This window comes from Lepidothrix coronata, unplaced genomic scaffold, assembly GCF_001604755.1.
Source record: "Lepidothrix coronata isolate B3197 unplaced genomic scaffold, Lepidothrix_coronata-1.0 Scaffold67, whole genome shotgun sequence".
Classification (NCBI taxonomy): Eukaryota; Metazoa; Chordata; class Aves; order Passeriformes; family Pipridae; genus Lepidothrix; species Lepidothrix coronata.
The window spans coordinates 1,636,244-1,662,607 of NW_016690247.1; the positions used below are offsets into that span (position 1 = coordinate 1,636,244).

The 26,364-nt window shown below is 38.0% G+C and overlaps 1 protein-coding gene across 1 annotated transcript in view; it reads left to right on the forward strand.

The window, feature by feature from the left end:
- Window positions 1-24,989, forward strand: part of FAM135B (family with sequence similarity 135 member B) — a 107,238-nt gene extending 82,249 nt beyond the window's left edge. The window contains exons 11-18 of the mRNA XM_017818267.1: window positions 572-2,621; window positions 4,426-4,592; window positions 5,776-5,867; window positions 8,381-8,478; window positions 8,770-8,921; window positions 9,729-9,839; window positions 12,449-12,562; window positions 13,902-24,989. Coding sequence (XP_017673756.1) covers window positions 572-2,621; window positions 4,426-4,592; window positions 5,776-5,867; window positions 8,381-8,478; window positions 8,770-8,921; window positions 9,729-9,839; window positions 12,449-12,562; window positions 13,902-14,107 — 2,990 coding nt within the window. The 3' untranslated portion in view covers window positions 14,108-24,989. The remainder of the gene's footprint in view (window positions 1-571; window positions 2,622-4,425; window positions 4,593-5,775; window positions 5,868-8,380; window positions 8,479-8,769; window positions 8,922-9,728; window positions 9,840-12,448; window positions 12,563-13,901) is intronic.
- The last annotated feature ends 1,375 nt before the right edge of the window (window positions 24,990-26,364 follow it).

The following is a 26,364-nucleotide window of genomic DNA, read 5'->3' on the forward strand; positions in this document are numbered from 1 at the left end:
TTTAGTAATTTTTTCTTTTAACTCGACCATTAAGATTAACAAGGAAGCAATATGAATTAATATTATAGGTGACCATGGTCTAATGAACATAACCTGTGGTACAAAATTTCTACTCTTCCACAGTTATTCTACTGCCTAAATTTTGACACTGCTCATTATAGATATTTAAACTCTTAAACTGAGTATTAAACTTCTTCAAAAGTAAGAGCTATACTGTGAACAATGTCAAATGACAACAGGAATACAAAGAAGTATCAGTTTTATTTCACTAAGCTGTGCTTTATAAAATAAGAGTTTATGTATGGGTGTACTGAGGAAAATGTATTTTATTGATAATGTCTTCTTTGACCTAACAATAACTGTTCAGTGAGTACAATTCTAGTTAAATGCACTCTGACATGTGCATTATAATCTGCCTGTAATGTATGTATAATTTACATAATATAAATATATATAGGATAATTTTTTAGGCCTTAAAATCACTTTTAAAAGTCCCATATGACTTTGGTGTAATTTATTGTGTTCTTACAGGTACTACTGCTATCTTTTTTTTTTTCTTTTTTTCTTTCAGATCAGAATTTGGAAGTTTTCTCAGATTTTGAGGTTCCTGCAAATGCTCAAATGGATGTAATAAATGAAAATGAAGACTGTGCATCAAATGATGCCACTGCAGTAATGAAAGGAGACTTTGGGAAAGGTATTCCACTAATACATGACAGGATAAACAGGAATCCCTCATGCTTATACAGCAGTACTGAAGGTGCTGCTGAGGGTTCAAACCAGCACTCCACATCTCAGGTATATACAGCGAACAAAGAAGGCCAAAGGAAATCTGAAAATATTTTTGTTTCAAGAAGGGAAACTATTTCTGACTCAGAGTCAGGCAATACAGAACACATGTCAGGAGACTTTGAAACACCCAAGGAAGTTTTATTAAAAGATAATAGACTTGGGGCAGATGTTACTTGTGGAGACACAAAACCTAGCAATAAGGACTCTCACAAAAGTGAGCCTGTGTTAATTGTCAGTGGTCAGTATGAGTGTGGAGCATGTGGAACTGATGGCTCAGAAGACAGGACTGAAATACATGAAATAGATGAATCTGGTCATCCTGAGAATAATTTCACTTCATCTGAACTTGCACTGAATGATTTGACCAGTCTTGAAAAACCAGAAGATCCTGACACCAAGGCTCATCTCCCTGTTTTGAAACCTTTGCCCTCACACTGCTTTGAAGCGAAATTGCTCACAAAGGAGCAACGAAGTGAGGAGAGCGAAGAGTTTACCCTCATGACAGGGGTCATTAAAAGATCTTCCTCTATAATATCTGATTCAGGCATTGAAAGTGAACCAAGCTCAGTGGCGTGGTCTGATGCTCGGAGTCGGGCGCTGGAGCTGCCCAGTGATCGAGAGATCCTGCACCCCTTGGTCCGGAGGCACGCCATCCACCGGAACTCCCTGGAGGGCGGACACACGGAAAGCAACACCAGCTTGCCCAGTGGGATCCAAGCATCGCTCACATCCATCAGCTCTTTGCCTTTTGAGGAAGAGGAGCGGGAAGTGGAGCTCACCAAACTGACAAAATCTGTCTCAGCTCCTCAGATCAGTAGCCCAGAAGAGCCCACAGAGGAGGTGGATATATCCAAACATGGTGAGGCAACCTCAGGAGACCAAAACCCAAAAAGCTGCATGGAAACAGAGGGTGAAGATGGGAAATTAATCATTGACTCTTCTGAGTGTCAAATCACCACTGAAAGTGGACAAATAGAGCCAAGACAACATCCCAAACTCCCTCTCAAACACAGTAGCAGTAACACTGAGTTACAAGGGGAGGAGGAGAAAGGTTTTCCAGAGACTTGCTGTAGTTTGGAAAATGCAAGACCACCTCTTTGTCCAAAGCAGCTCCAAGATAATGTCTCTGAGAGCCAGTCACTGGAGAGCAATGGTGAGTGCAGCTTAAAAACACCAAGGGCTTGTAATTACTTGGACCAAAATATAGATAAGTTCGATACATTCATTGAGGATCCAAAGGATAAACTTAAGCTGGACAAATTAAAAATACAACAGGGCTTCTGCAATAGCAGAATTTCAGGAGAGGAGAGTTTCTCTCAAAGTGTAAAGGTGGTACCAGATTTGTGCTATCCCATTACAGCTCCGTCAGAGACCTCCACTGAATTTGACTCACTGCAAGGAGAGTATGGCAGCTCTCTTGCTGATGAGAGCCCAGCAGTGTGTGCAGAAATGCAGGTGTTACAAGAAATAGAACTCAATGACTCACCTGCCCCAGCAGACCCTGCAGCAGGGTCCTACCAGGCTGAACATCCTCAGGAACCCAACAGCCAAGAGCATAAACTTGTAGCGAACGGCACCGGGTTTCCTTTGGCAGTGACGGAGGGAGTAGCCCTGGAAAGCAGAAAGGCTGCTGATGTGGTTAACCTGTCAGTCTCTTGCACAGCCACGTGTCTTCCCTTCTCTTCCGTGCTCAAAGAGACCCCCGCCATGGTCGGCTTCTCTGCAAAGCAGGCTGTGATCCCTATCACGCGCCAGCCCCTGGGCTCCTTCGGAGTTGTCTCTTCTAATTCTGATGAGGTGGATGAAGAGACGAACGAAAGAATGCTGAAGTAAGAATGTCTTATTACTTCACTAATGTAACTGTAATGCCAAGAGACCCCAGCAAAGTTCAGGACCCTAGTACACTAGGCACACAGCAATCTTGCGCTTGAGACAGTTGCCGGAGGAATTTCAGTATAAATAATCCAAATAGACAAATGGTTTGTATAGAATGAATTATCTAAATAGAATTATCTAAATAGACAGATGAAAACACAGAGAGACCAAGATTGTCAAAGACAACAGGTCCTTAATTGTCATGAAAAGGAGTGGGATTTTGGTGTCTAAATAATCTTTAAGATCTGACCCTCCTTCATGAAATCAAGGCTACCCATACCTGATATCAACCCCAGACAGTCAGTACACTATAGATCTGCTATAGATTTATTTTTCTCTTCTGCTTCAGTAATTGCACTCATTAGCTTAACTCTGAAATGGGAGCACAGATTGGTTGGTAGGTCTCAGTTTCAGCTTCTCAAACTGGAAAAAGGGGACAATGGAAACCATGGATATCTGGAGAAGAGGAATTATTATTGGTTTTGGCTTCATTGCCCAATGTACAAGTGCCACACCATGACTTTGATGTCCCAGGGGCCCACTGAACAGATTGGCATGCTACCACATGTACATTTCCATTATATTTTGCTGTTTCTGTTGTGTTGAGTGCCAACAGTAACATCGGAATTTGTCAACCCATTCAGTCCTCCAAAATGTTGGCTGCCTGCATGTGCATTCCTTTGAAAGGCAAGGGGGTTCTTTTTATTCTTTTGAAAGCATTTTGAGGTTTGTTTTGCACACAATGCTGTAAGTTCTGCTTAATTTAAGCACAAAATTTGTTTCTTATATGTAAAACAGAACATTTAAGCATGTGTTCATGCACGTGAATCCAAGGCCTCCACATCCATCACCCAAAAGCTAGTTTTTTCATTCTCATATCCCTTAAAATTTAGTTGACTTGATGTAAGTAAATGCTCACTATTGGACTCATTGATCTTAGAGGTCTTTTCTAACCTTAATGATACTATAATTATATCAAGTGGCCTTAAGCTGTCCCCAAGCTTTGAAGTTTTATGTCTCCTAATTTGATTCATCCCAGTTTTCTCCCTAATTCTACACTTACGTTGTGTCTATTAATTCCTAAAAGCTCTGGATAACTTTTGCTAAGTCAAAAGCCCACCCGAAGAGTTTGTCATCTTCAGCCAGTGGAATGCTTCAGGGTGAATTCAGGTGTCACATTTTAGACCTTTATTAGGAAAGGGATTAGTTTAATTCTCTGAGCACTGAGTTACTCTTCCTCTAAATGCTACTAAATGTTTTTAAAAGAACCCCAAACCAAACCAAACCAAACCAATATCTACCATATGAGTTGCATCTTTTAACTCTAGTCTGAGGAAGGAGGAGAACACCTGCTACCTGACTATAAATGCATCTGATGGTAGCAAAATGACACATTTTGTATTCCATTACCTATAAGGCCAGTGATATTATTAAGATGCAAAATTGCTAATTCTGTATCTTAGTCTCATTGTTACAAGCTACCAGAAAATTATTTTTACCCTACTCTTTCATTCCTCTGGCATGTGTGAGGTGCTAATGCACTTTAGCTATTCCCTGTATTTAACCAAGTTACTCAGAAACGGACTTTCTTCCCTGCATCCTGATCTCTCTCAGTCCTAACAGACAAAGAAGAGTGTCCAGGTCTCTACTTGAAAGCTACAAACATAACTTCTTGCAAATACAAGCCTTCTCATTTCTAGTTTGAAGGTTTGTTGTTGAACACCCAGTTCTATTGTGATTAATTAATGTATTCTCCAGTTTTTATCAGGCCAAAGAAAAATTTAAAAAAGAAATGAAGATTGAAGGATTTCTGTACAGTGACTTATCTGTACTAGCTTCTGATATCCCGTATTTTCCACCAGAGGAAGAGGAAGAAAATTTAGAAGATGGAATTCACCTGGTTGTGTGCGTCCATGGGTTGGATGGTAAGGCCAGGAGGAATTACTCTTTGTAAGTCATTTTGGTGTAAATTAAAAAAAAAAAAGGACAGATGTTCAGCAAGTATGAAAGAACGGAGAGTCTAAGTATTTGTCTTAGCTAAGTATTTATTCCTTATCATGCTATTTGGTCCATTGTAATAAAGGACCCAGGAGAATATGAAATATTTGGGCTAAGAAATGAAGTGCTGCAACCTTTGCTTGCTTATGTTTAAACAGAATTTTACACCAAAGCATATCAGTCCTCCTCTGTACAGTAGAAGTTCATTACAGTAACTTCTTTTGTCTTTCCACAGATACTTTGTTGTTTTGCAGTATGTCAGCAGGAGAAAAAAATATTTAACTCCCCAAAACACTGTTATAGGGAAGTGAGTCGCTGGTGTTAGAAAGCGGGAGAATAAAAATCATTATTCACTGCAGAGGAAGCAGATCTTGGAATTTTTTTACATGTGTGCTTTCTGAGCAGAAAACAGTTATGTTAAATGTGAACTTTCTCTTGTCAAAGTCTTGGTATTAATGGGAAAAGCGTAGATTTTAACCTTGAAGCTACAGAGAAAGAGGGGTAGAGACCGAAATCTAAAAAAAATGGAAAACAAACACTTACTGGCTGTTTGCCATTGAATATCTCAATGGCAGGAATGTCCTCCTCGTGAAGTGGCCATACCTACTTTTCTAACAAAAAATGTTTTGGAAGACTTTCTAATTTCCTAGTATGGAATGAGGCATCTGTCCAAATATTAGGAGCCTAACAATGTTTCAGCACCATCTCTAATAGTGAATACACAGAGGTGGACTACTCTTCATCTGAAGGTACAGCCCTATAACCCAACACATGCGCTGAGGTGTCCCTGGGGTCCTCACCACCTGTGAAGATGGAAGGACAGACCTCAGCTTGTTGTCTTTGTGTCCTACCTCTATTGTTCAGCAAATAGAGGGCAGAGTTATTCTGTGCCTGATCTATGCCCCTTTTTCCCCACAGCAGCAAGCGAGGTCCAGCCCACCTGGGGCAGGATGTGGGTGTTCTTACTCTCCCACTGTTTCAATGCATGGTGTGGTAACCTTATCAGCACTTAGCAAGAGCTCCCTGGTGTCAAGGTTGTTGTGTTAAATTGACTCTATACTCGTCAGTTTTCTGCTGGATTGCATCTTATAAAGTACCTTTTATTCCCAGGTAACAGTGCAGATCTGCGCCTGGTAAAGACTTTTATAGAACTGGGACTTCCTGGTGGAAAACTGGACTTCCTAATGTCTGAAAGAAATCAGGTAGTACAGAACAAATTTCTGGCTTCCTTTAGATTACTGACACAGGGCCTTAAACAAAAGCCTTTTCAGCAGCTGAATGAAGCAAAAGCACTTGTGAATTCAGGGAATTTTATGTAGCATTAAGTGCAAAGGCCTGGTCCTCTTACTCTCTAATTTGGTAGGGTGTTCAAACCTATTGGAAAATATTTCTGGCATTAAAGTCAAATGCAATGACATTAGCAGTAATAGAGCTAGACCTTAGAGGAAGAAAATGGATTTATCGTGTCAGTTTGCAAATTTGGCAGCCTGGTGCCTCTGCAACACCGCACAGATGAAAAGCAACAAGTTTAGTTATGGTAAATTCTCTGGAGGATATGGAATATCCAGCAGGTGTTGTCAGCTCCCTGTGCTACATCAGCCATTGTTTCTCCTGTTGCAATGTTTGTGAGATTTATTTCTTTGAATGATAAAGAAATGTCTTCCAGAAAAATTGATTGCTGGTCTAGGCAGAGAAACAGAAATGAATCCTGTGCTTTGCTCTGCAACGAACACATATTTATGGCACAAGGCCTAACTTTATGCACAACATAAGTATTTCCAGTGCCCAGTCAAAAACATCATTCTGATTTATAAGCCACTGAGAAACGTGAGTCAAAACTTTCCAACCTTCTTTGTTCAACAGCTTTTATTTTTTGAAGTGGCTGGTTGGTGTCAATCCGTGAACTTACCACTTTCCAGCTCACATCCCCGTCAGCTGCAGACCTGTACAGTGAATGTAAGCAAGGTGAAATAAGTGAGACCACTTCATACTTCCATCAAAGCCTTTCCTCAGAGAAGAGAATGTTTTCAGAGAATGAAAAATCATACAGCATCTATATTTAACATTATCCAGAGCCCATAATGGGAACTATTTTAAAGGTCTCATAGTCTGTGAAGGTTGAGGGGCCCCTGGTGGTCTAGTGGTTAGGGTGCAGGACTCTCACCGCTGCGACCCGGGTTCGATTCCCAGCCCCCCGGGCAGATGGAGCTCGTCAGCCTTGTAAGGCAATCCATCTAAGAGAAGGTCACTCTAAACAAACCTACGTCCTGGGGACCTCACTGCCACTGTCCAAGCTTGCTCGGCCCCGGCAGATGAACCTCAGGATTAAAGGGTGGGCTCAGTTCAGCGCACGCTGTGTCTCACCTAAAAAATCCACTGCGCAGGCTCGAAGGGTTAATGACCTTTCCCAAATCTTCGCTCGCGAAGACTGGCCATAAAAAAAAAGTCTGTGAAGGTGGGGAAATTCTCATGGCACTGGAAATAGAACGTGGGTGGTTTGATGACTATTTTGATGCTTCAAAGCATTCCATCACTGTTTTTTTCCTTTCTTTGAGAACCACACTGAAAATGACCCAAGAAATCAGTCATTTATCTGTTTTGCCTTACAGAGGAAAATGAAAATCACTTCTTTTAGGCATTCATTTGTGATGCATTTGAAAAGCTCAGTCAGGCTGAAATGATAGTAAAGGATGGAGGTATGACCAGGTGAAATATGAAGCTTGATGCGCTTTATTTATGATTAATGTTCAGGCTGATATTCTTCCAGTTTTAAACAACCTGAACGGTTTGGGATAATGAGCCTAGAAGGAAATCATTAATTATCAATGCAAACAAAACAAACAGGCAGAAGTTTAGTGGACTGTTTGTAGTTTATGAGAACATTTATTTTAAGTCTCTTGCAAAATGAATATGCTCATGTTTTCCTTTGCAAGGGCTGCAATTAGCAAGATGAGTTGTGTCACAAAAGCATTAATTAATGATATGTTTCAAAAGCATTAATTACTGATATGTTTTACTGAATAGCTGTTCCAACACTTGATGATTGTTTTTGTGGCATCTCATTAGTTATGAATTTGATTCAGAGCCCTGTTGAATTGCCAAATGACACAGTTCTGAGTAAGATCTGCCTGTAATTGTATAGACTGGACAATATATTATTTGTTTTATTGTCTCACAACTGGCAGTACTGTTGCAAGCAACAAATTGTTTGCTTCTCTAAACTCATTCTCTTTCTGATGGCTGTTGAATAACAAACACATAGCATTTGATTAAGATGGCCAAATAATTTCGGGATGACATCCTGATCATCAGCATAACTCTCATGTCAGCGTAAAATGCTGTAAACTGTTTTATCGCTGTAAACTGTTTTATCGCTGTAATCTATTGATTCCCAAATGGCAAAAGCTGTTCTTCCATGTGCAGAGTCTGATATCTAGAACAGCTGAGCATTAGCAGTCATCACCGATGCCAAGTCAGGCTGCTTTAGCATCATACTTAGGATTGTGGAGTCACTCAAAAATCTCTTTGAAAAGAGAACTTCAATTTTTAGAGGACCTGGAGACTGGGAAAAATCGCCCTTTTTCCTCCTTGAGCATGTATAAAGAAAATTTACACAGGTTATTACATTTCTACTTGCATTTTACTTTGAAAAACAACATCTGCCTGCAATTAGTGCGTATATTTTAATTCACTAACTCATTTCATTTCTCACCAGACTGATACTTTTGCTGATTTTGATACAATGACTGACCGATTATTGGATGAAATTATTCAGCATATCCAGTTGTACAACCTCTCCATATCCCGAATAAGGTAAGTCCTATGGTAGTCAATAGTCTGTAACTTTTTGGATTACATGAGCAACACGCAGTGAAATTAGCTTTTCCAAAAGTGCTCTGTACTACAAGCCATTGAATCAGTGAGACTAATTTTTACATTGTTATAGATGAAAGAGTATCTTGTAGTCTGAAAAAAACAGCTAAAGGACTAACTGATAACTAAGTAAAAGAGTCGCCCACAAGAGTAATTTGTGCTATCTGTGTGTTTAATTTAAAGAAAATACAGATGGGTTTTGTATTAGTGTAATTCTTTTTTTCCCAACAGTTTTATTGGACATTCTCTTGGTAACGTCATCATTCGATCTGTACTAACTCGGCCCAGGTTTCGCTATTACCTCAACAAGTTACACACTTTCCTGTCCCTCTCTGGCCCTCACCTGGGAACCCTTTACAACAACAGCACTTTGGTTAGTACAGGTAAGAGCTGGTGGGATAGCCATGACTGCCTGTGGTCCATGGCAGAATGCATGAGAAGGCAACACAGGGAGTCAGCAATAAATCGTAGCATGACTTGTGCATTGCAGTTGTGGAAAATATTTTCTGAAGACTTCAAACCCATAAAGAAAAAATTGCAATGAGAGTGGCTTTCAATATCTACTACAAGGTCCATCACAGTGCTCCCTGGAAAACCCAAGGGTGCGTAGCAGTAAGAGATGACCCTGCTTCCACTTAGTTTTCCACTTCTCTGGATGCTGACAATAGAGACATCTCCAGGGCTGAAAAAGACACTTTTTCATCAGAATCTAATGTCCGTGATGGAGAGTTCAGTCTCCCTGAATGTTTCTGCTACCATGACATGGATAACCATAGAATCATAGAATAATTTGGGTTGGAAGGGACCTTAAAGATTATCTAATTCCAACTCTGTAACAGTGAACAGCGACATCTTCAACAAGATCAGTTTCCTTAGAGCCCCATCAAACCTGACCTGGATTGTTTCCAGGGAGGACATCTCCCACCTCTCTGGACAACCTACTCCAGTGTCTACACCCCTCATGGTAAAGAATTTGTTCCTTATATCTAATCTAAATCTATCCTCTTTTAGTTTAAGACTGTTATGTCTATCTTGTGAGACCCTTAGACTTTTTTCCCTGTTGATTAGGAATGCAAGAGTAAAAAAGACTTCTGAATTACAGTGCTATCCTTACTGTAGGCACATATCTTTGATTACCTTGCTTGATAAGTAACAAACAGGAGAAAAATATACACCAATTTTCTTTCCAGGTCTGTGGCTCATGCAGAAGTTGAAAAAGTCAGGGTCTCTTTTGCAACTGACCTTCAGGGACAACGCGGATCTGCGCAAGTGTTTCCTCTATCAGCTCAGTCAAAAAACGGGTGAGTAGGGCTTTATGTGCCTCTGGAAATACCAAGGGCTATTCCAATGGGTTGTGCTAGATTGCCATTTTCTCCAGGGAGTAAAGGAAATCTCCATTTTGTTAGTGATCTTTCTTTGAACACTCTTGTTTTCAGGAAGGGTGGCTCTTTCTAAAATCTAATATCTATTTTATTTGTGCATTTTTTCTGTACTGGTTATCAAAGAATGTATTTTCTAAACTGTAAACATCAAACAAGATCTTTGTGCTGCAGTAAACATGCACCTAAGTTTATATTCTGCAAGCAAGAAACATCATCCTTGACAGGCCACCACTGCTTAATTTATGCTACTAGATGAAAACCATTTTTCCTTTCTTATTATTTTTTGTAAGTTTAACATCTCCTGTCTCTGGGAAATATGACTCTGTGAGATGAAGAGCAAATTTTATTCATGTCTATTTTGACACTTCTGTACTAAAGAGAGATGTATGGTCTCACACTGGAAAAATGGTGTCTGAATAAAGAATCTTTTTACCCCTTCTTTGGTCTGTCATGAATAAATAAAATAAATCAGGCTTTTCTTAAGAAAAGAAAGCAAGCATGATCCTTCTACTCAAGCAAATGTTTTCTTTTAAGAGTTATTTTTCATATTGCGTTTGAGCAAACTGGTGCCAAGCATGTAGTCACAAGGTCTCTACTTGGTGTTTAATTTGTTTCTCTTACTTTGTTACACTGCTAATAGGAAACAAAGACTATGCTAATATGAGTATAACATCTTAATTCTTAGTATGACCAACATAGACTTGTTTCTTAATTTTATGAACACACTACATAGCATAATCAGTGACAGGGAGATGGTGTATACTGGCATTATTTGAATTTTCCGTTTGATTCCCTGGCTCTCATTTCCATGGAGTACAGTTGATGTCTGCTCCACTACTGTTGAGTTAAAATAAATTGGGTCTACACAGGAAGCTTATATTGTAACCTCCCAAGAAAAAAAATTTCTAATCATGTGTTGCGAGTCAAAGTGATTTGCTTTTTGTTAGTTTGGTAGACTGGAGATGTAACACACTATAAATTAAGGCGTTGTACCTGAAAATGCAGAAAGCAGAAATTTAAATGTGGATAGAGTTGCCTGTAAAGTCAGAATCATCCAGGTACATGCTTATGCAAAATGTCTGAAGAAGCAGATAGGTCCATATATGAATATATTAGCTGGCATACTGAGTCAATATAGAGATGCTCCCGCCTGAGCACCCTGCTCCAAGAAGTGGTTGGGATAACCTACAGAGGAAGAAATGCCAGAAGCAGTGTTGTGCCTGCATTCCCAGATGACACTTTAAACCTCCAGCGATTTCTGACCTTCTTGTTAAAGTTGAAGTCCCTGCTACTTTTCAATCTCTTTAAAAAATGTTCCTCATGCTTGTCTTAAAAAAAAAAAAATCAAACAAAAGCCAACAAAATATTCTTCCGTATTCAACCTCTTCACATAGATTTTTAGATATGGTAACACGTACTGTTGCTTCTCCTACTTTTTACTTCAGAATTAAGTTATAAACTCTGATTACACAAGAAGAAAAACAGCTTCAGACAGGTTTTGGAAGGGCAGGCAGCAGGACTTTTCTTTGTGGTGGTGATGGTTAGCTTTTCTGTGAAAATCTAGAAATCACAGTCACAGAATCATAGAAACATAGGATGGTTTGGGTTGGAATGGACCTTAAAGGTCATCTCATTCCAACCCCACTGCCATAAGCAGGGACACCTTCCTCTAGATCAGCCCCAGCCAGCCAGGCCTTGGTTCTGGATACTGCCGATAAAGAGAGGCATCTCCAGGGCAGAAAAGGACACTTTGTTATTGGAATTGAATGTCCACGATGGAAAGTTCAGTCTTCCTTATCTCTTTCACACAAGATGGGAGGGAAGGATGAATGACAAATCCATAGTTCTTCTGTGTTCACGGTACTCTCTGGACTAATAACCCAGATCATTGGTATCCGTTTTCTTACTTTTCTGCTAAATGTGGGCGTGGAGGGCTCAAGACACCACAGAGCAAACAGCAGGAGCCTGTTTCCACAACTCATCAATGGCCCTATTACCTCTAGGGAAGAATGAGGATTCCAGTTTCCAGTCGATGTACCAGCAGTGTACATTTATCAAAGGACTGCTGAATGCAGGGATTGGATGGATCCCAAGGCTCTCTCAACAGTGGTGTAACAGTATGACATCACAGCAGTGAAGCTGACTCCTTTTTTCCTCCCTCTCTCTATTATGTTTGAGAATTGTGCTAATTCATTGTGTTATTTTTAAATTTATTTCTGATTAGAGGTATAAATATTTGCAAAATTAAGGTTTTAATCAGGTTTTTTTTTCACAGGATTTTTTTTTGTTAGCATACAGTTAACCTTTTTGGTTGTTGATAAGTAATGAATACGTCTCAGAAGCAGCAGAAATGTGTTTAAGCTGTTAGGAATCTTTCTAAACTCGTGTTGCGTGTTTTAATAATTATCATGTATTTTGCCCTGTAGGTTTTCAAAAGCCTTTGAACATGAAGTAGTCATGCTGACACTGTGTGTATTTTTCATCTCTGCACTTCACTGTGATTAATGTATTTAATATGTTTGCCACAGGTCTTCAGTACTTTAAAAATGTTGTGTTAGTGGCCTCACCCCAAGACAGATATGTACCCTTCCATTCAGCAAGAATAGAAATGTGCAAAAATGCACTTAAGGACAGACACACAGGTATGTTTAAGATCTTTTCTATATTCACAAAGCTATTGAGGAATTGTGGTTTTGTGCAGCTGAGGTCATTGCATTAGAAGGGTTTTTCATCAGCATGATGAAAACTCAAATGTTTATTTGATAAGGAAGAAAGTGTTCTCTTCCCACAGGAAATTACTGAAATCAATAAAAGAAGCTTTTCAAGAAGCTCTTTGCCTGATGAAAAAAAACATTAAATCAGGTCATAATCAAAGGTTTCTTACTGCTTCTTCCTCTTCCCTCTAAATTTTTTTCTTTAAAGTGATGATAATAGAACTAGCTCTTGATAATATTTTTCTGTAGTCTACTGATTTACTTATATTATCTCATCTTTGTTACACATAATGAAATCTCTCTCAGCATAACCATAGTCAAGGGATTTTCCCTTTCTTTCCAAGAGTGTTTGAGTGATTGTCAGATAATTTAAGGGACAGATCTAAAATTGTGTTGGTTTGTAATAAAAACCGTGAAGCATATCGGGACTGAACGCCACTCAGAGGCTCTCCTGTGAGCTCAGGCCATGTGTTGTCCCAGGCATTGCCTTTGTTATGAAGTCTGCCTCATTTATAAAATGTTTCGTGGCTTCAGTTTGATACCACTTCCAGCAATAATGCTCAGTGCAATTTCATCCCTCTTTCATATATGTGATTACCTAGAAATTAAGGTACTCTTTAGAAACAGGACACACCTAGGCCCAGTAATCAGCACGGTTGCCTTCACTCCTCTTACCTAAATGCCAGCTCTTTCTATCCTACCTCTGATATGAACTAAGAGGTCATTCTTTAACTCTCATACAGTTCTTGTTTCTCAGGGAGGTACTTGACCTAGTAGGAGCCAGATCTGCATTCGGTGTAGATCATTTATCAGTACGTGTTTCTTGAGTCATAGTTTTTACCCCATAAACTCCCCAAATGTCTACATGACATCCTTCCTGCATCAGATTCAGGAGAGAAACTCAATGGACCACTGTGTCCTGCCAGACCCTTTCACATTTGAATCCACAGGCACTCTGAGTCCAACCGCACTCCCCTGAAAGGAACAAGAACATTTTCTTCAATGACAGAGGAAATGTGACTGATTGCCCAGGATTTTCCCACTCCTCCTGCTCGCAGCTTCAGCAGATCACTCCACATGGCCAGTGCCTCCACTAGATTAACAACACCCTGGCACCTGGCAAATCTTTGAACTGGCCTCCTATCTCCTGCATTTTGGCCTTGCTTCTATTTTCCTTCTCACTGTGACTGTAATTAAATGATACTGGAAGAAAAGAGAGGATCTGGGGTCTGTGGCATGTAGGTGTGACATCTAACCTCTTTTTCAGGTCCTGTTTACGCAGAGATGATTAACAACCTGCTCCAGCCTTTGATTGGGGCAAAGGACTGCACTTTGATCCGACACAACGTGTTCCATGCCCTGCCGAACACGGCCAACACGTTGATAGGCCGGGCTGCCCACATTGCCGTGCTGGACTCTGAACTTTTCCTGGAGAAGTTTTTCCTCGTGGCAGGACTCAACTACTTCAAATAGTGCCTGAAGTACGGGGTAGCAGAGGCCAATCTTTTCACAGAACAGAGGAGAATCCCTTAGCCAAAGGAGTGCAGTGTTAGAAATGACATCAGGTGGGACTTTCAAACTTTCCATTTCCATTTCTCTTTCAGAGAATAAAGTGCTATGGCTTTAAGGCATTCAAGCTTCCAAGTATTGGTGCTTTTGGAAGAAATAAATATTCCTCTTCGGTTTCTATGTTCTTTGTCCTCATAAAGACATGAGCCACTTCTGGACTACAGAATCGGAATAAGCAGGCTAATTCTCCAAATGTGTTTGGACCAATCTAATTCCTGTTTCTCCTGAATATTAATCCAGGAATTTGTCTGTCCTTGATTTAATGCTTATTTATGTATTAACAAAGCTATACATTTGTAGCACTTTTGGGGTAGTTAACACAAGAGGAAACAAGTGTATGTGAACTCAGGTTAAATCCTCCTTTGTGATGAGCTGAGAAGTCTGAAAACCATTTATGAAAGTTTCAGTATTTCTGTTTGTTGCAAGAAAATATTTGGATGATTCCATTACTGGTTATAATTTGTAACATACATTAATTGTAACATACACAAATTCTACATTCAAATAAGGGAAAGGAGTGAAATATTTTACATAAAATGAAGAAAAATTGGTATTTGTCTTTAAAAAGAAACCTCAACTTTAAGTTGGCAAGAATTTTATTCAAATAAGAAGCTGCCAAACCAAGAGGAGTCTACTGGATTACTTGTAAAATATCAGTGGCATCTGTTCACATTTCTTCTGTTTACATTTATTGTGGTTGTTATAACCTTAGAGGTACAGTTTTTACTTTTACCTTTGTATGCAAGTACATTTACCCTGACAATTTTATTTATTTATTTTTTAATTAATTACTCTGATTTGAAATTCAAAATACCCTTAAAAAAACCCAAACACTTAAAAAAAAAAGGCTGGAGATGTAGAATAGTAAGGATTGTGGAAAAAGAATGTCTTCTTAAGATCCTCTGCAATACCCTATGAATGTTTTGTTAATACCCCTTTCCAGTGCTGTATAGTCCTAATTATTATATAGTTTCAGGTGGTTCGAACATTTAAAAATTTATTCATGCAAAGATATCCAAGTTCTTTTTAAGAGTTTGGAAAAGAACATTTTTCTCACTTTTTATTTTTTTTCATCAAATTTTCATTAAATATTTATCAAAAAATTATCAGATTTAAAGTGGCAAATTTCAATAACTTTCTGTACATTTTCATAACATTTTGATAAATTTTCAATGTCACAGCAGTTTTTTCAAAAAAAGAGAAAATGAATAATCCTTCACAATTATTTTTGTTTGAAAGGTAGGCTATTTTTTAATGCAGATATAGTTTGTTTAAAAACATAAATAAACAGGTCTCTATATCTTGTAACAAAGACTGTAAAAAAATTACAAAGATGGTTTTAAGTGTCAAGGCTCTCATCAGTAAATTAAGATCAAAATAGTGGAGATTTCTGAAATAAGAGAATAAAAATTGCAAACAGAAAACCTCACAACCACAGGAAAACATTTGTACATGCAAAAAGTAAAACTATTTTTTCTCAAAAGAAAAAATGTAAACAATTTACACAAAATCAGTTCAAGAAAAGAGTTGTTAGCAGGCTGGCAAACGCCGATAAAGAACAAGTCTGGTTTGATAAAGTAGGCATTCTTCTCCTTAATAAGGAAGGAGAAAGAAGGAATATACCAAAGAGTGAGATTAAGATCAACTGAAAATAAGAAGGCATATTACATGTAAAAATCTCGTGCCCTCAAAGGGGCAGAAATTATATAGAAAGAGTTCCATGGTGTAATTCACTCTCAACAAGTTTTTTAAATATTAAATATTACCTCAGTATTATAATTAAATAGATAAATACTATTTTCTCTTTTTTTATTTCTTTTCCTTTTTATAAATTGACAATTAAAAGTAAAAAGTCGATTTTAGCCCATTAACAAATAAATTATGTCAGGAATTAAGAACTTCTCGGTTTCACTTCTTGTTTGGAAATTCCTTCTCACTTTTCAGCCTCAGCTGTCTAATGCCACCTACATTGACATATCACAGCTTACTTCTTCCTCGGTAAATTGTCTAGAGAATTTTAATATTATGGGATGTGGAGGTTGAGCTGTTATACAGTGCAGTATTTTTGAACCAGGACATGGATTTTATGTGAAAAAAACAAGAAACAAAAGCAATCTCTAACCATCAGCAAGCTTCAGTGTGCTGTATGAGGGTTTTGTCCACTTGTAGAAAATGTTCAGGAGTCTGCCACCAGAAAATTCGGAAAAAATATTTAGAAGGAAGTTAGTTTACACCTACATACATGCCTGATGTGTGTGTGTATGTATACAGTCTGTATGAAGAAATATGCTTATGTCAAAGTCTCACACCAACTTTTGCAATCCTGGGTGTACTGAGCCTGACAAGGTACCAGTGTAACTGTTCTTCCACTCAGATTGGTGGTTCTTGCCTTGCCTTGTACACTGGACAGCATTCCCAGCCTTCTACTTGCATGACTGTGAGACAAGGGACATGTGAAAAGATCTCTGTTTTGCTGCAGAAGTTGGTGGGCCTTTCCATGTGTTCACTTTGACATCCTACACTCCTACCAGTGCTCTGACTGATGGAGAAATACACCTAAAGGTTTCAGTGCTCCTATACATATGGAATTCTTTGATGGCTCAGTCTGATTTCAGAATTGGAATGTATATGCAGTTGGCTTAGGTCCATAAAACTTACACCTTGTGGGTTATGGCGAGAGCTTCTATCGAGCCTCAGAAAAATCTGGGAGATGTCATTCCTATCAAAAGATAAGATACAGATTTTATCTTCCTTCTGCTGGCAGAACATTGTGGGATATATTGGCAGTAACGGTCTAATTGAGTTTTCATTTTAACATTATCAGAACAACCTCCCTCTCTTTTTCTTCTTTATTTTTAACAGTATGTTGCCTTCATAATGACTCTCAATACTGTAAACCCACTTAACTGTATAGACTATACTGCAAAGAAATCTGCATTTTCATTTCAATACAAATAGTAGCTAAATTGCTGGACTTCATCAGCTATAGCAATCAGCATGGACTTATTTTCAGATTTTTTGTTTGCACAGAAAGAATTATACATTAAAAATTATCTTCATAAAAATAGCAAACTAAATGCACAGTTAGCATCTTTGTTTCTGTCTCAACCATTGGAATTTTAATATATTGTTCTTTCACGTAAAGCCTTTTAAAATAAATTTAGCTGCATTTGCAAATGTAAACTGCACAAACTCCCCTTGGCTTCGTGTGTCTATGGGGGTAGGGTTAAACTTTTAAGCTCAGCTCTCACATTTATAGAGGATAAGATAGTTTTTCAAAACCTTGGACAGAGGAGGGACAAACAGGAGTTTTTTGTAGCTTGTCAGTGTCAGTGTTTGCTGTATGTGAAGTGAAACCCCCTTCAATTCCGTGAGATTCTTCAGTTAAGAAAAAAACAAAGCCAGCATTCCAAGGTTGTTTCTTTGGCATGTAGGAAGATTTATAACCAGCATGGAGGATCTCCTGGCTCCACCAGGTGAACTGCATTTCTTCTGGAATTGAATATTTTTTTTCTTAAATCTGACTGAAAAGAAATTGCAGTAGTGACTAAGTGTGAGTAGATGAGGGACAGAAGAGTGAGTTCTTTCTTTCTGCAGGTGGGCTGAGGATTTTCAGAGCTGGTTTTGAATCTCCTGGAAATTGAAGATCCCATCTCCTGTATCCTCTGGAGATGTTTCTACTTGGAGAATCATAGACTTTGGCTGGTCTAATTTCATTACTTAATTTGTGCTTAAAAATTAGTTGCAAAATGAATTTATTCTATGAAAATAAAAGTCTTCATTTCTCTATGTAGTCAGTGACATTCAGGATTACTTACCTCTATTCTCTGACCAGGGGACTTATAATAAGACTCACTTTTTAGATATCTAAGACATAGATCAAAATTGGAGGCCCAGCATTTGAGGACTAGATGATCTTCTTATTAGCTCTTCAGTTTTTCATACTTGGGCACAGTTTTTGACTGTACACCTTGAACAAAAGCAAACACTGAATATATAAATCAGACTCCTTTAAAATTTTCAGGAAATGTGTCTTTTCCCAGCCTCCAATGGATGCTCATTTTCTTTTTAATGAAATTTATAATTTGTTTTCAAAATCAGGTCTGTCCACTGACAATAGGGGAAGTTGAAATTTCTTAGCTTTAAAGGATTATTTTTTAAAGACTTGAAACCTTAGTACAGAGCTTTGGAATTACTTACAGGAATACTGAGCACTATTTCACTTCAAAGTACTTCATAAATATCCACTGACCAATCCTCTTCACTCCCTCACCAGAGAAGAGCCACACTTGAGAGATAAAGCTGTTACAAGACAGTGTGAAAACTGGGAATTCAAGCAAGTTTTCATTATTTGTAGGTTTCTATGGTGCTTTTTGTATGCTAAAAAAAAAAAGTTATCTTCCTTTATACCTCTGCACTTGAAATAGCTAAGTGGTGATGAAGGAGAAAGGTGAGAACTTCTAATAACAAGGTTAGACTCTTGTGCAGGTTTATGAAAATATTCCATGAAATTTAATATGTAATGAATAGTCATGGGGCATTTCTGCAGCAGTCTTAGCATGCAAATATGTGTCAGCCAGCTGAATGATTATTTTCTTTGTGGACTTAAATTTCCATTTATAAATTATCGTCAGAACAGCCTAACATATTTCACTCCAGATGGTTATTTAAATGTCAAAGGTCATGTCCATGGAGAACACTTATCGAATGTTTTCCTTTATTATAATACATATGCTCAGCAATTTTGATATTGAATGTTGTTACATAATTGACAGTCTCTCGCTCAAATTACCTCCTCCCCAAATTTTCAGTGTTTGTTTAATCATTGAATTGGTTTCAGGTTGTAAATCAATATAAATACAGGTCTATTGGAGTCAGAGTTCATCTTCTTTAATGCAGTTGCTTTATGGTTGTAGTGTCAGAGTTTCAGGGCAAATAATCACTGAATTAAAAATTAGGCCAATTGTGGTTGGAGTCATAAAATACTGAGTCTGAGACTTGTTTAGCTGCAGTTCATTCTTCTCTGGTTTGGTTTTACCTTTTGAGTCAAACACAATCACAGCAAGATTGTGCCTCTGGCTGTGTTCATGGTTCCCTTAATTTACTATTCTTTCAGATGCCTAAATTGCCCTAAACTGCTGTTCTGTTTTGTCCAGACATCCCCCCATTTGCATGGTCACCTTTCCATGACCTGACTGCACCTCCTTCAGAGACTGCAAAGTAGTGCAGATGTGCATTCACAAATATATCCAGCACTGTCATTCCATTTATCCAGGAGTGGGACATCGTGGTCTCGCATTCATTCCAGTCAATTTTCTCAGCCATTTATGAGGACTGTTATGCACCTATCCAGACATGTTACAGATAACAGAATATTTTGTTTCAGAAGGAACAGTTGGAAATGTCCCAGTCTAATTCCTGTTCAAAGCAAGATTATCATGAGCATCATGGTAAGGTCAGCCCTGTCTTTGTCCTCCTGCGTCTTGAAAACACCTGGTGATGGATATACTACAGCTCCTCTGGATTGCCTTTTCAGGTGCTGTACATCTCTCAAAAGGAAGGGGAAAAAAGATAAAATCTAATTTGAAGTTTCTGAGCTGCAGTTTCTTCCTCTTATGTTTTCTTATCCCACCTTTTTATTCTACAGGGGCAGTCTTGCTTCTGGTGTACTTGAAACTCCCTTTTCCTTACCTTCAGACAGCTCTTTGTGATTTGGCATCCTTTCTGCTGCACTACATAACCCAAACTCAGCCTTCTGAGGCAACTCAGAAGCTGTGTGCTTAGACTGTCTTGGTAATCCTTTACTGGGCCCTGTCCAGTTTCTCAACACTGAACTGGGTTTAGGAGGCTCCAGGCACTGACAAACTTCCTTGGATGGTAACTGCTGCAAACACGTGCCTTTTTTTCTGTTCAGGAGGGCCTCAGTGGCTGCTGGCACTCATCACATCCTCTTCCTAACTGAGGCTCTAATCCAAAGAGCTGGAGCTGTTCTCCTATTCCTACAATTTCAATCTTCCAGCTTGCAGCCCCCTGTGAGTTAACCTTTACTTTGGGCACAGCAGCTGCTGTTTCTTCTCTATTTTAGTAAGACTGTATAATACATATGCACTTCCCTAAGAGAAATCCATGCACTGAATAAAAATACTTATGAAACAGTTTAATCAGTCTTAAACAGACTGCTTTAAATGCAGATGAGTCATGCTTTCCCCTCATAGGATAAAAGCATAAAGAATAAATATGTATAAACTTTTCTTATGCAAAAGGTCAGACTAAATTAACTTCTGTTACAACCTTGAAACTTGATTTCTCTGCTTTTGAAAATTCAATTCTCTATTTTCACCCAAAGTGCTGCAAGTTCCTATTATCTGAGTAGAAAACTAACCATATCTGTCTGAAATGGATTTGCACACATAGGTGCCACAAGTCCATTGGCTATATGCTAAGTGCACGGAGCTTCACGTCTTCAAGTATCTTCTGCCTCTGAAAAGATGAAACTGTGACACAGTGAATAGGTCTGCTCTTGCTGCAATCCAGCACGCCTTCCAGTCTTTGAAAGATATCAGCTACAAACACAAACTACTTATCCAAAGGAACAAATAAAAACCTTCTCCACATAAAAGTCCAGTCTCCAGTAATTATTTTTTTTTTGAAGTGGGTAGTTTTAGTACAGCAATGGTCTCAATTATTCTATGCATCCCATAAATGGGGTTACACTCATAAGTAAACAGATTTTGGTGCTGAAAATTCCAATATTTAAGCAACTAATTTAAGAAGTTTATCATTCCTTCCTGAAAGTATAAGTGCTAGCAGAAATCTACCTGTTCCAGTCCAGGAGACACTTCTTCTTTGCTACTTTTATATGGATAAGACTCTGTGCATCATTCCCAACTGTGGAAAGATGTCCAGGAATTTCTGATACAATGTCATATACCCAGCTATATGCATGGGAAAGGTTGAAGAATAGATTGTGGGAAGTTTTTTGATCTAAGATGAGTCATCACTTTCAGTAAAAACGATAATATAAAGTATAGTTCTTGTATGTCATCTATACCACATGATGTATACCCTACCTACATATGTACACAGAAAGTGTCTTTTCCCATATGAGAAATACGTTATTTCCATATGTGGTGTCTGTATGTTCCCAGACACGTTGTATATGTACCATACCCTACTTAGAAGGAAGCTGGTGGTGATCATTGAGTCTGACAGGTTTCTATTGCTTTTGGGGCGAATTTATGTTGATTATCCTCCAGAGCTCTGGTGAAAGAGCTGCTTGTTGGCTTCACCCACCTCATTGGAGGAGAGAGATTGTTTTGTAGAGCGATTTGTCAACCTCTTGGCACACCACTAACCAACTAAACTTATCTGAGCAGTCCTGCATTTATGTGTGTTATCTACCACCTCCATGGTTTCCATGGTCAATGCAACATGTCAAACTGAGCTGCTCTATCTCCTGAGAAGGAAGCTTATCACCATCTTTTAATTTTCCTTCACATCAATCCTCTTCAGCCAAGCATTCATTTTTAAGCTGATAGACCAATGATTTATCAGCTTTGCCACTCTTCTTACTAATTTTAGTCTTGTATATATTTGACTATGCATGCAGTTTGGGAAATTAACTATTTCTTTTTTCTGCAGTTAAATCTTCTCATGAAGTATGAGGCAGATCAGTCTAGACAAATCACAGTATTCCTTTGCAACTGCATATCCAGGAAAAAAACCACACTGAAACCCCACTAATATTTTGTAGTGCTTTCTATGTTTATTTTTCACTGTGTTTATCTTGCCAAGAAAAAAGATACGTAATGTTTTGTCCCATGCCTTTTTGGATCTCCAGGTGAGTCAGAGTTTAGATACAGCTCTGATAGATTAAGAAGGCGAAGATAAACCCTTTATTTGTCTAGGATGTGACAGGAATATACCCCACCAAGATGGCAATAATGACAGGGAAAGCAAAGAGAACAACTTTCCAAATGCTACTCAATTCACCAAAATAAATCACTCCAGAGTATTATTGGATATTTGGGAAAAGTATCAGTTCAAAACTAAACCACAGATCAACATATTCCAAAACACAAAGTTCAGAAATAAATTGAAACTTGTGTTGATGTTTTACTACTTTGATTTGTCTCTAATAATAAGATTCCTTAAATGCTGTACACTTTAACCTAGAACTTGTTTTCTTGGACTTAAACTATGAATTTATTTATTATTGAGGGGTTTTTAGCCAGAGTCTCAGACTCATGCCTCAGTCATATTTATAACTCCCTTAATATATCCCTAAATCTTTTTTTAGAAAAAAATAAAAATCTGGTCTTAAATCTACATCTTTTAATTATGCTTAAACAATTAACCACAGCACTTGAGACAGAGAGTTAAACCTTCTCTATTTGCAGAATTACCTTCAATGAACAGTACAAGCCTTAATAGGGAAGATCTGTCTACTGGGAGATTTTCTTTCTTGTTTAGAAGGAGTTTATGTTTATGAGTCTAATTTAGTCAAATAAAGACAGTAAGTGAATTCTGTCCTCTTTCTTAGCCCTCTGTTCCATGCTGTAAATTCACAATCAGGCACTTAAAACTAAACATTCCAGTTATGTTATAAACAAAATACATCTGTGGGGTAGGTCTTGATTTATGTTACGTCTTTCCTTGTGTGCAATGTATGAACACAGTTACTTTGTTTTTGACACTGGAACCACTATTGTGGTTTAAGAGTCTTGGAAACCTTGATGAAACTTTCTTCAAAGTTTATTAAAATTGTAACCCTCAAAATCAAGCTTTAACTTTTTTAATAGTTAAAGTTGGTAATGTCATCAGAAGTAACCTCAGTTTTACAGTATCTATTCAAATGGAACACCTTACTTACGCTGCTGGATTAATTCTCAGCTCAATGGTAACACCTAAAATGTGTTACTTATATGAAGGACTGTGGTTGATGCCCAGTTCCTGGAAGTATTCAAGGCCAGGTTGGATAGGGCTTGGAGCAACTGGGTCAAATGTGTACACCTTCACTCTTCCTCAACTGACATATGGAATAGAATGCTGTGAACAGGAGCAATGTTCTGTGAAGATCCTCATCCTGTGGTTCAAAGAGTTATATTTTACTTATTTTATTAAATATTAAGAAAATATGTCTTGGAATTAAAACCTACTGTTTCCTGTAAATAATTAGCTCTGAAAGTGCTTTTCTTTAAGCACACTCTTACAGTTTTTAGTTAACAAACGCAAGGCTAGAAATTTTTTTAAAAGAAATTATATGTTTTGTTTTGGGGGTTTCTTGGTTGTTTTTTTTTTCAGATAAGTACCTGCCAAATACTATTGGGCTGAGTTTCAAATAATTAATACTTTAAACATTTTTACTTTTCGTAAAAAACCTATACGAATTCAAGATCTTAGCCCCTGAACTTAATAACAATTTGTACTCTTGCATAGTGGATGTACAATACTAACATTGGATATATGCCCATGTTTGTGCACACAAACTGCAAAGCAAAGCATCAGAGATATATCCTTCTCCCAGTAATTCTTTTGGGGCTGATTGCTCAGGATAAGCAATATGCATGATATAACTGGTGCATGTAACAGTAAGTGCAACCTTCTGCAAATTTGAATTTAAAGACAGTAACTTGATACTGAGGCTGAACTTTGTAGATGTAGATTTTTAATTATAACTATTTCTGTGGTCTGAATATGAGTACAGCTGATTCTGTCATGTGACACTACAGGTTGGACTTTTAAATGAGACATTATTACATTTGATTGAGGCAGTTATGTTTCTTGAAAATTGTATTTCAAATCAGACAGAAGAGGCAATAATTAGAGGCTGAGAGGAGTGAAAATCTGTACCATTTATTTATTTGTTTTTGAGAAACCAAGATTTACAACACATGCTTTTTCTGCCTCTCTCTAATTTACTTCCTTTTCCCTAATGAACATTTGTCAACTGTCACACACATCAATTTTCTTTAGCTATGTCTATCAAGATTTAAGTGAGACTTATGTTGAAGAACCAAAACTAATCTCACAAAGTGGAAACAAATGAAGTTGAGTCAATTCCGTGATATTTTAGGGAAAACAGAGATGCAAATCAATTTTCTTGAAATGTAGGTTCTGACTCAACAGCATTCACAAGGTCTTTACTAAAGGTCTGATCCTGAGAAATGCTGGTCAAAGGAACTCTTGATATAATGGGTGAGATGCCTAAGTGGATTAACCTGATGAAGAGCTTTATACAGCCTGAGGATCTTATGGAATGGCAACTAGCAGCATCCGTGGCATCTCAAAATCAGACCACCAGAAGATAGCAAATGTTCTGGGTTCTTTTTAAAGCCAATTTTCCAGTTGGTCAAATGTATTTTAAAAGTAACGTCTTCTTAGACAAATACAGACCTCTCCAAGGGATCAAGTCAATGGATTAATGTGGACAGATCCTTATAGGTTAAGGGAAAGGGCTTTTCATTTTTAAATCTACTACTTTTAATCATGACCATACAAAAAAGCTGAAGAAATATGACATGGTCCCTTGTATAAACAAGATCATGAATGTAAAGCTTATAATGCCACTGTGAAATTTCAATGCTTATTTATTATGGTTATGATGAAACCTGTATAATAAGATGATGATGATAATAATAATAATAGTAATAATAATAATAATGAATAGACATCAGTGCCAATATGATTCTACTATTTTTCTACATATGCTTTATTGTGGCATTTTGTGTAGCTTGTGTTATGTGTAAAGAAATGTCAATAAAATCTTTGCTTCCTTTTGTCTGTACTTTCCGTGGTCCTTGATTGTTAGCAAGTTCCCCAACTCCTTTTGTCCATGTAGAATGTGGCAAACATGATAGTGATAAGGATAAGTAGGATAAAAGATGCTCAAGTGCAAGCAAATAAATAAGCTATATGAAGGACTGTGGCTGATGTCCCATCCCTGGAAGTGTTCAAGGACAGGTTGGGTAGGGCTTGTAGCAACCTGGTCAAGTGTAAGGTGTTCCTGCCCATAGCAGGGGCCTGGAGCCAGGTGGTCTTTAACATCCAATCCAAACTATTCTGTGATTCTACAATTCAGACTGTTCTTCTGTTCGAAGAATGAAAACTATCTCTGACTTATTGAATAGGTAATTATTAGATTAACTAATCATGACCTAAAAGCCCTTGAATATGGAGCTCTTTTTCACCAGTTAAATGAATGATACCTTGAAGCAGCAAAACCCTGAAGGCAAAAAATTAGTAAATACCTGGAAAGTTTTTTTGCAGGTTTTTTGTGTTTGGTGTTTAAGAGCTCATTTCAGGGATGTAATTCATGAGTAGACTTAAGTTCCTCTGGCCTTTTATACCGAGACTGTGAGCTTCCTGACATCCATTTGCACACTGTTACTAGGAAGTTACAGAGATCAGTGGGTTGGGGTTGAAGGGATTTGCTACTTCTTCATGACTCTATGGAAATGTCTGTACCAATTAACCAAACAAGTAAAGGACATTTCTTCTTTTTGTGTAGTCAAATGAACAGAGACTCTAGCCATAAGTTCTGGTCTTAACTCAAAAATTTTTGCAAAAATACATCTGTGCTTAAAATTAGTCACATCCGTGCATCATCGAGACAAGCATCTGTTTATCCTTCTTGCAAGGATACATCCCTCTCTGTCTATTTTGTTAATTTTTCTCCAGAGATATTTACTGACTGCTCATGGCACTGATGGTATAGTGTGGTACAATGGGATCTATCCCTGAGTATCTGTCTTGGGAAAAGGGAAGGATGGAAGTGAAACAGAGCAGAGTATAGTTCCAGAAGAAGGTTCCTGGTCCCAACTAGTGCTTTACACTATTTCAAGCAATGCTTGTGGAAAAAGAGGTCTTCAAAGGTGTCTTCCAGAGACTCCAAAAGACAGCAAATACACTCAGAAGTTGATGGAAGCCCTGAGACAGACAGGGAAGGAGTGTAAAATTTAGAGGACTGCTGACTTCATGTTGCAAGCTGATTAATAGTCCACAAGGGCTGTGTTGTTGTGCCTGTGTCTGTATAGATAGATTTTTTTCCTGACTAATTTCTCAATCATATCAAATGGCAAAGGGGGCAGCAGCAGGGAGGACATAATTAGTACGTTGGTTAAATGCATTTTCCTTTTGATTACAATTACATTCCACTCTCA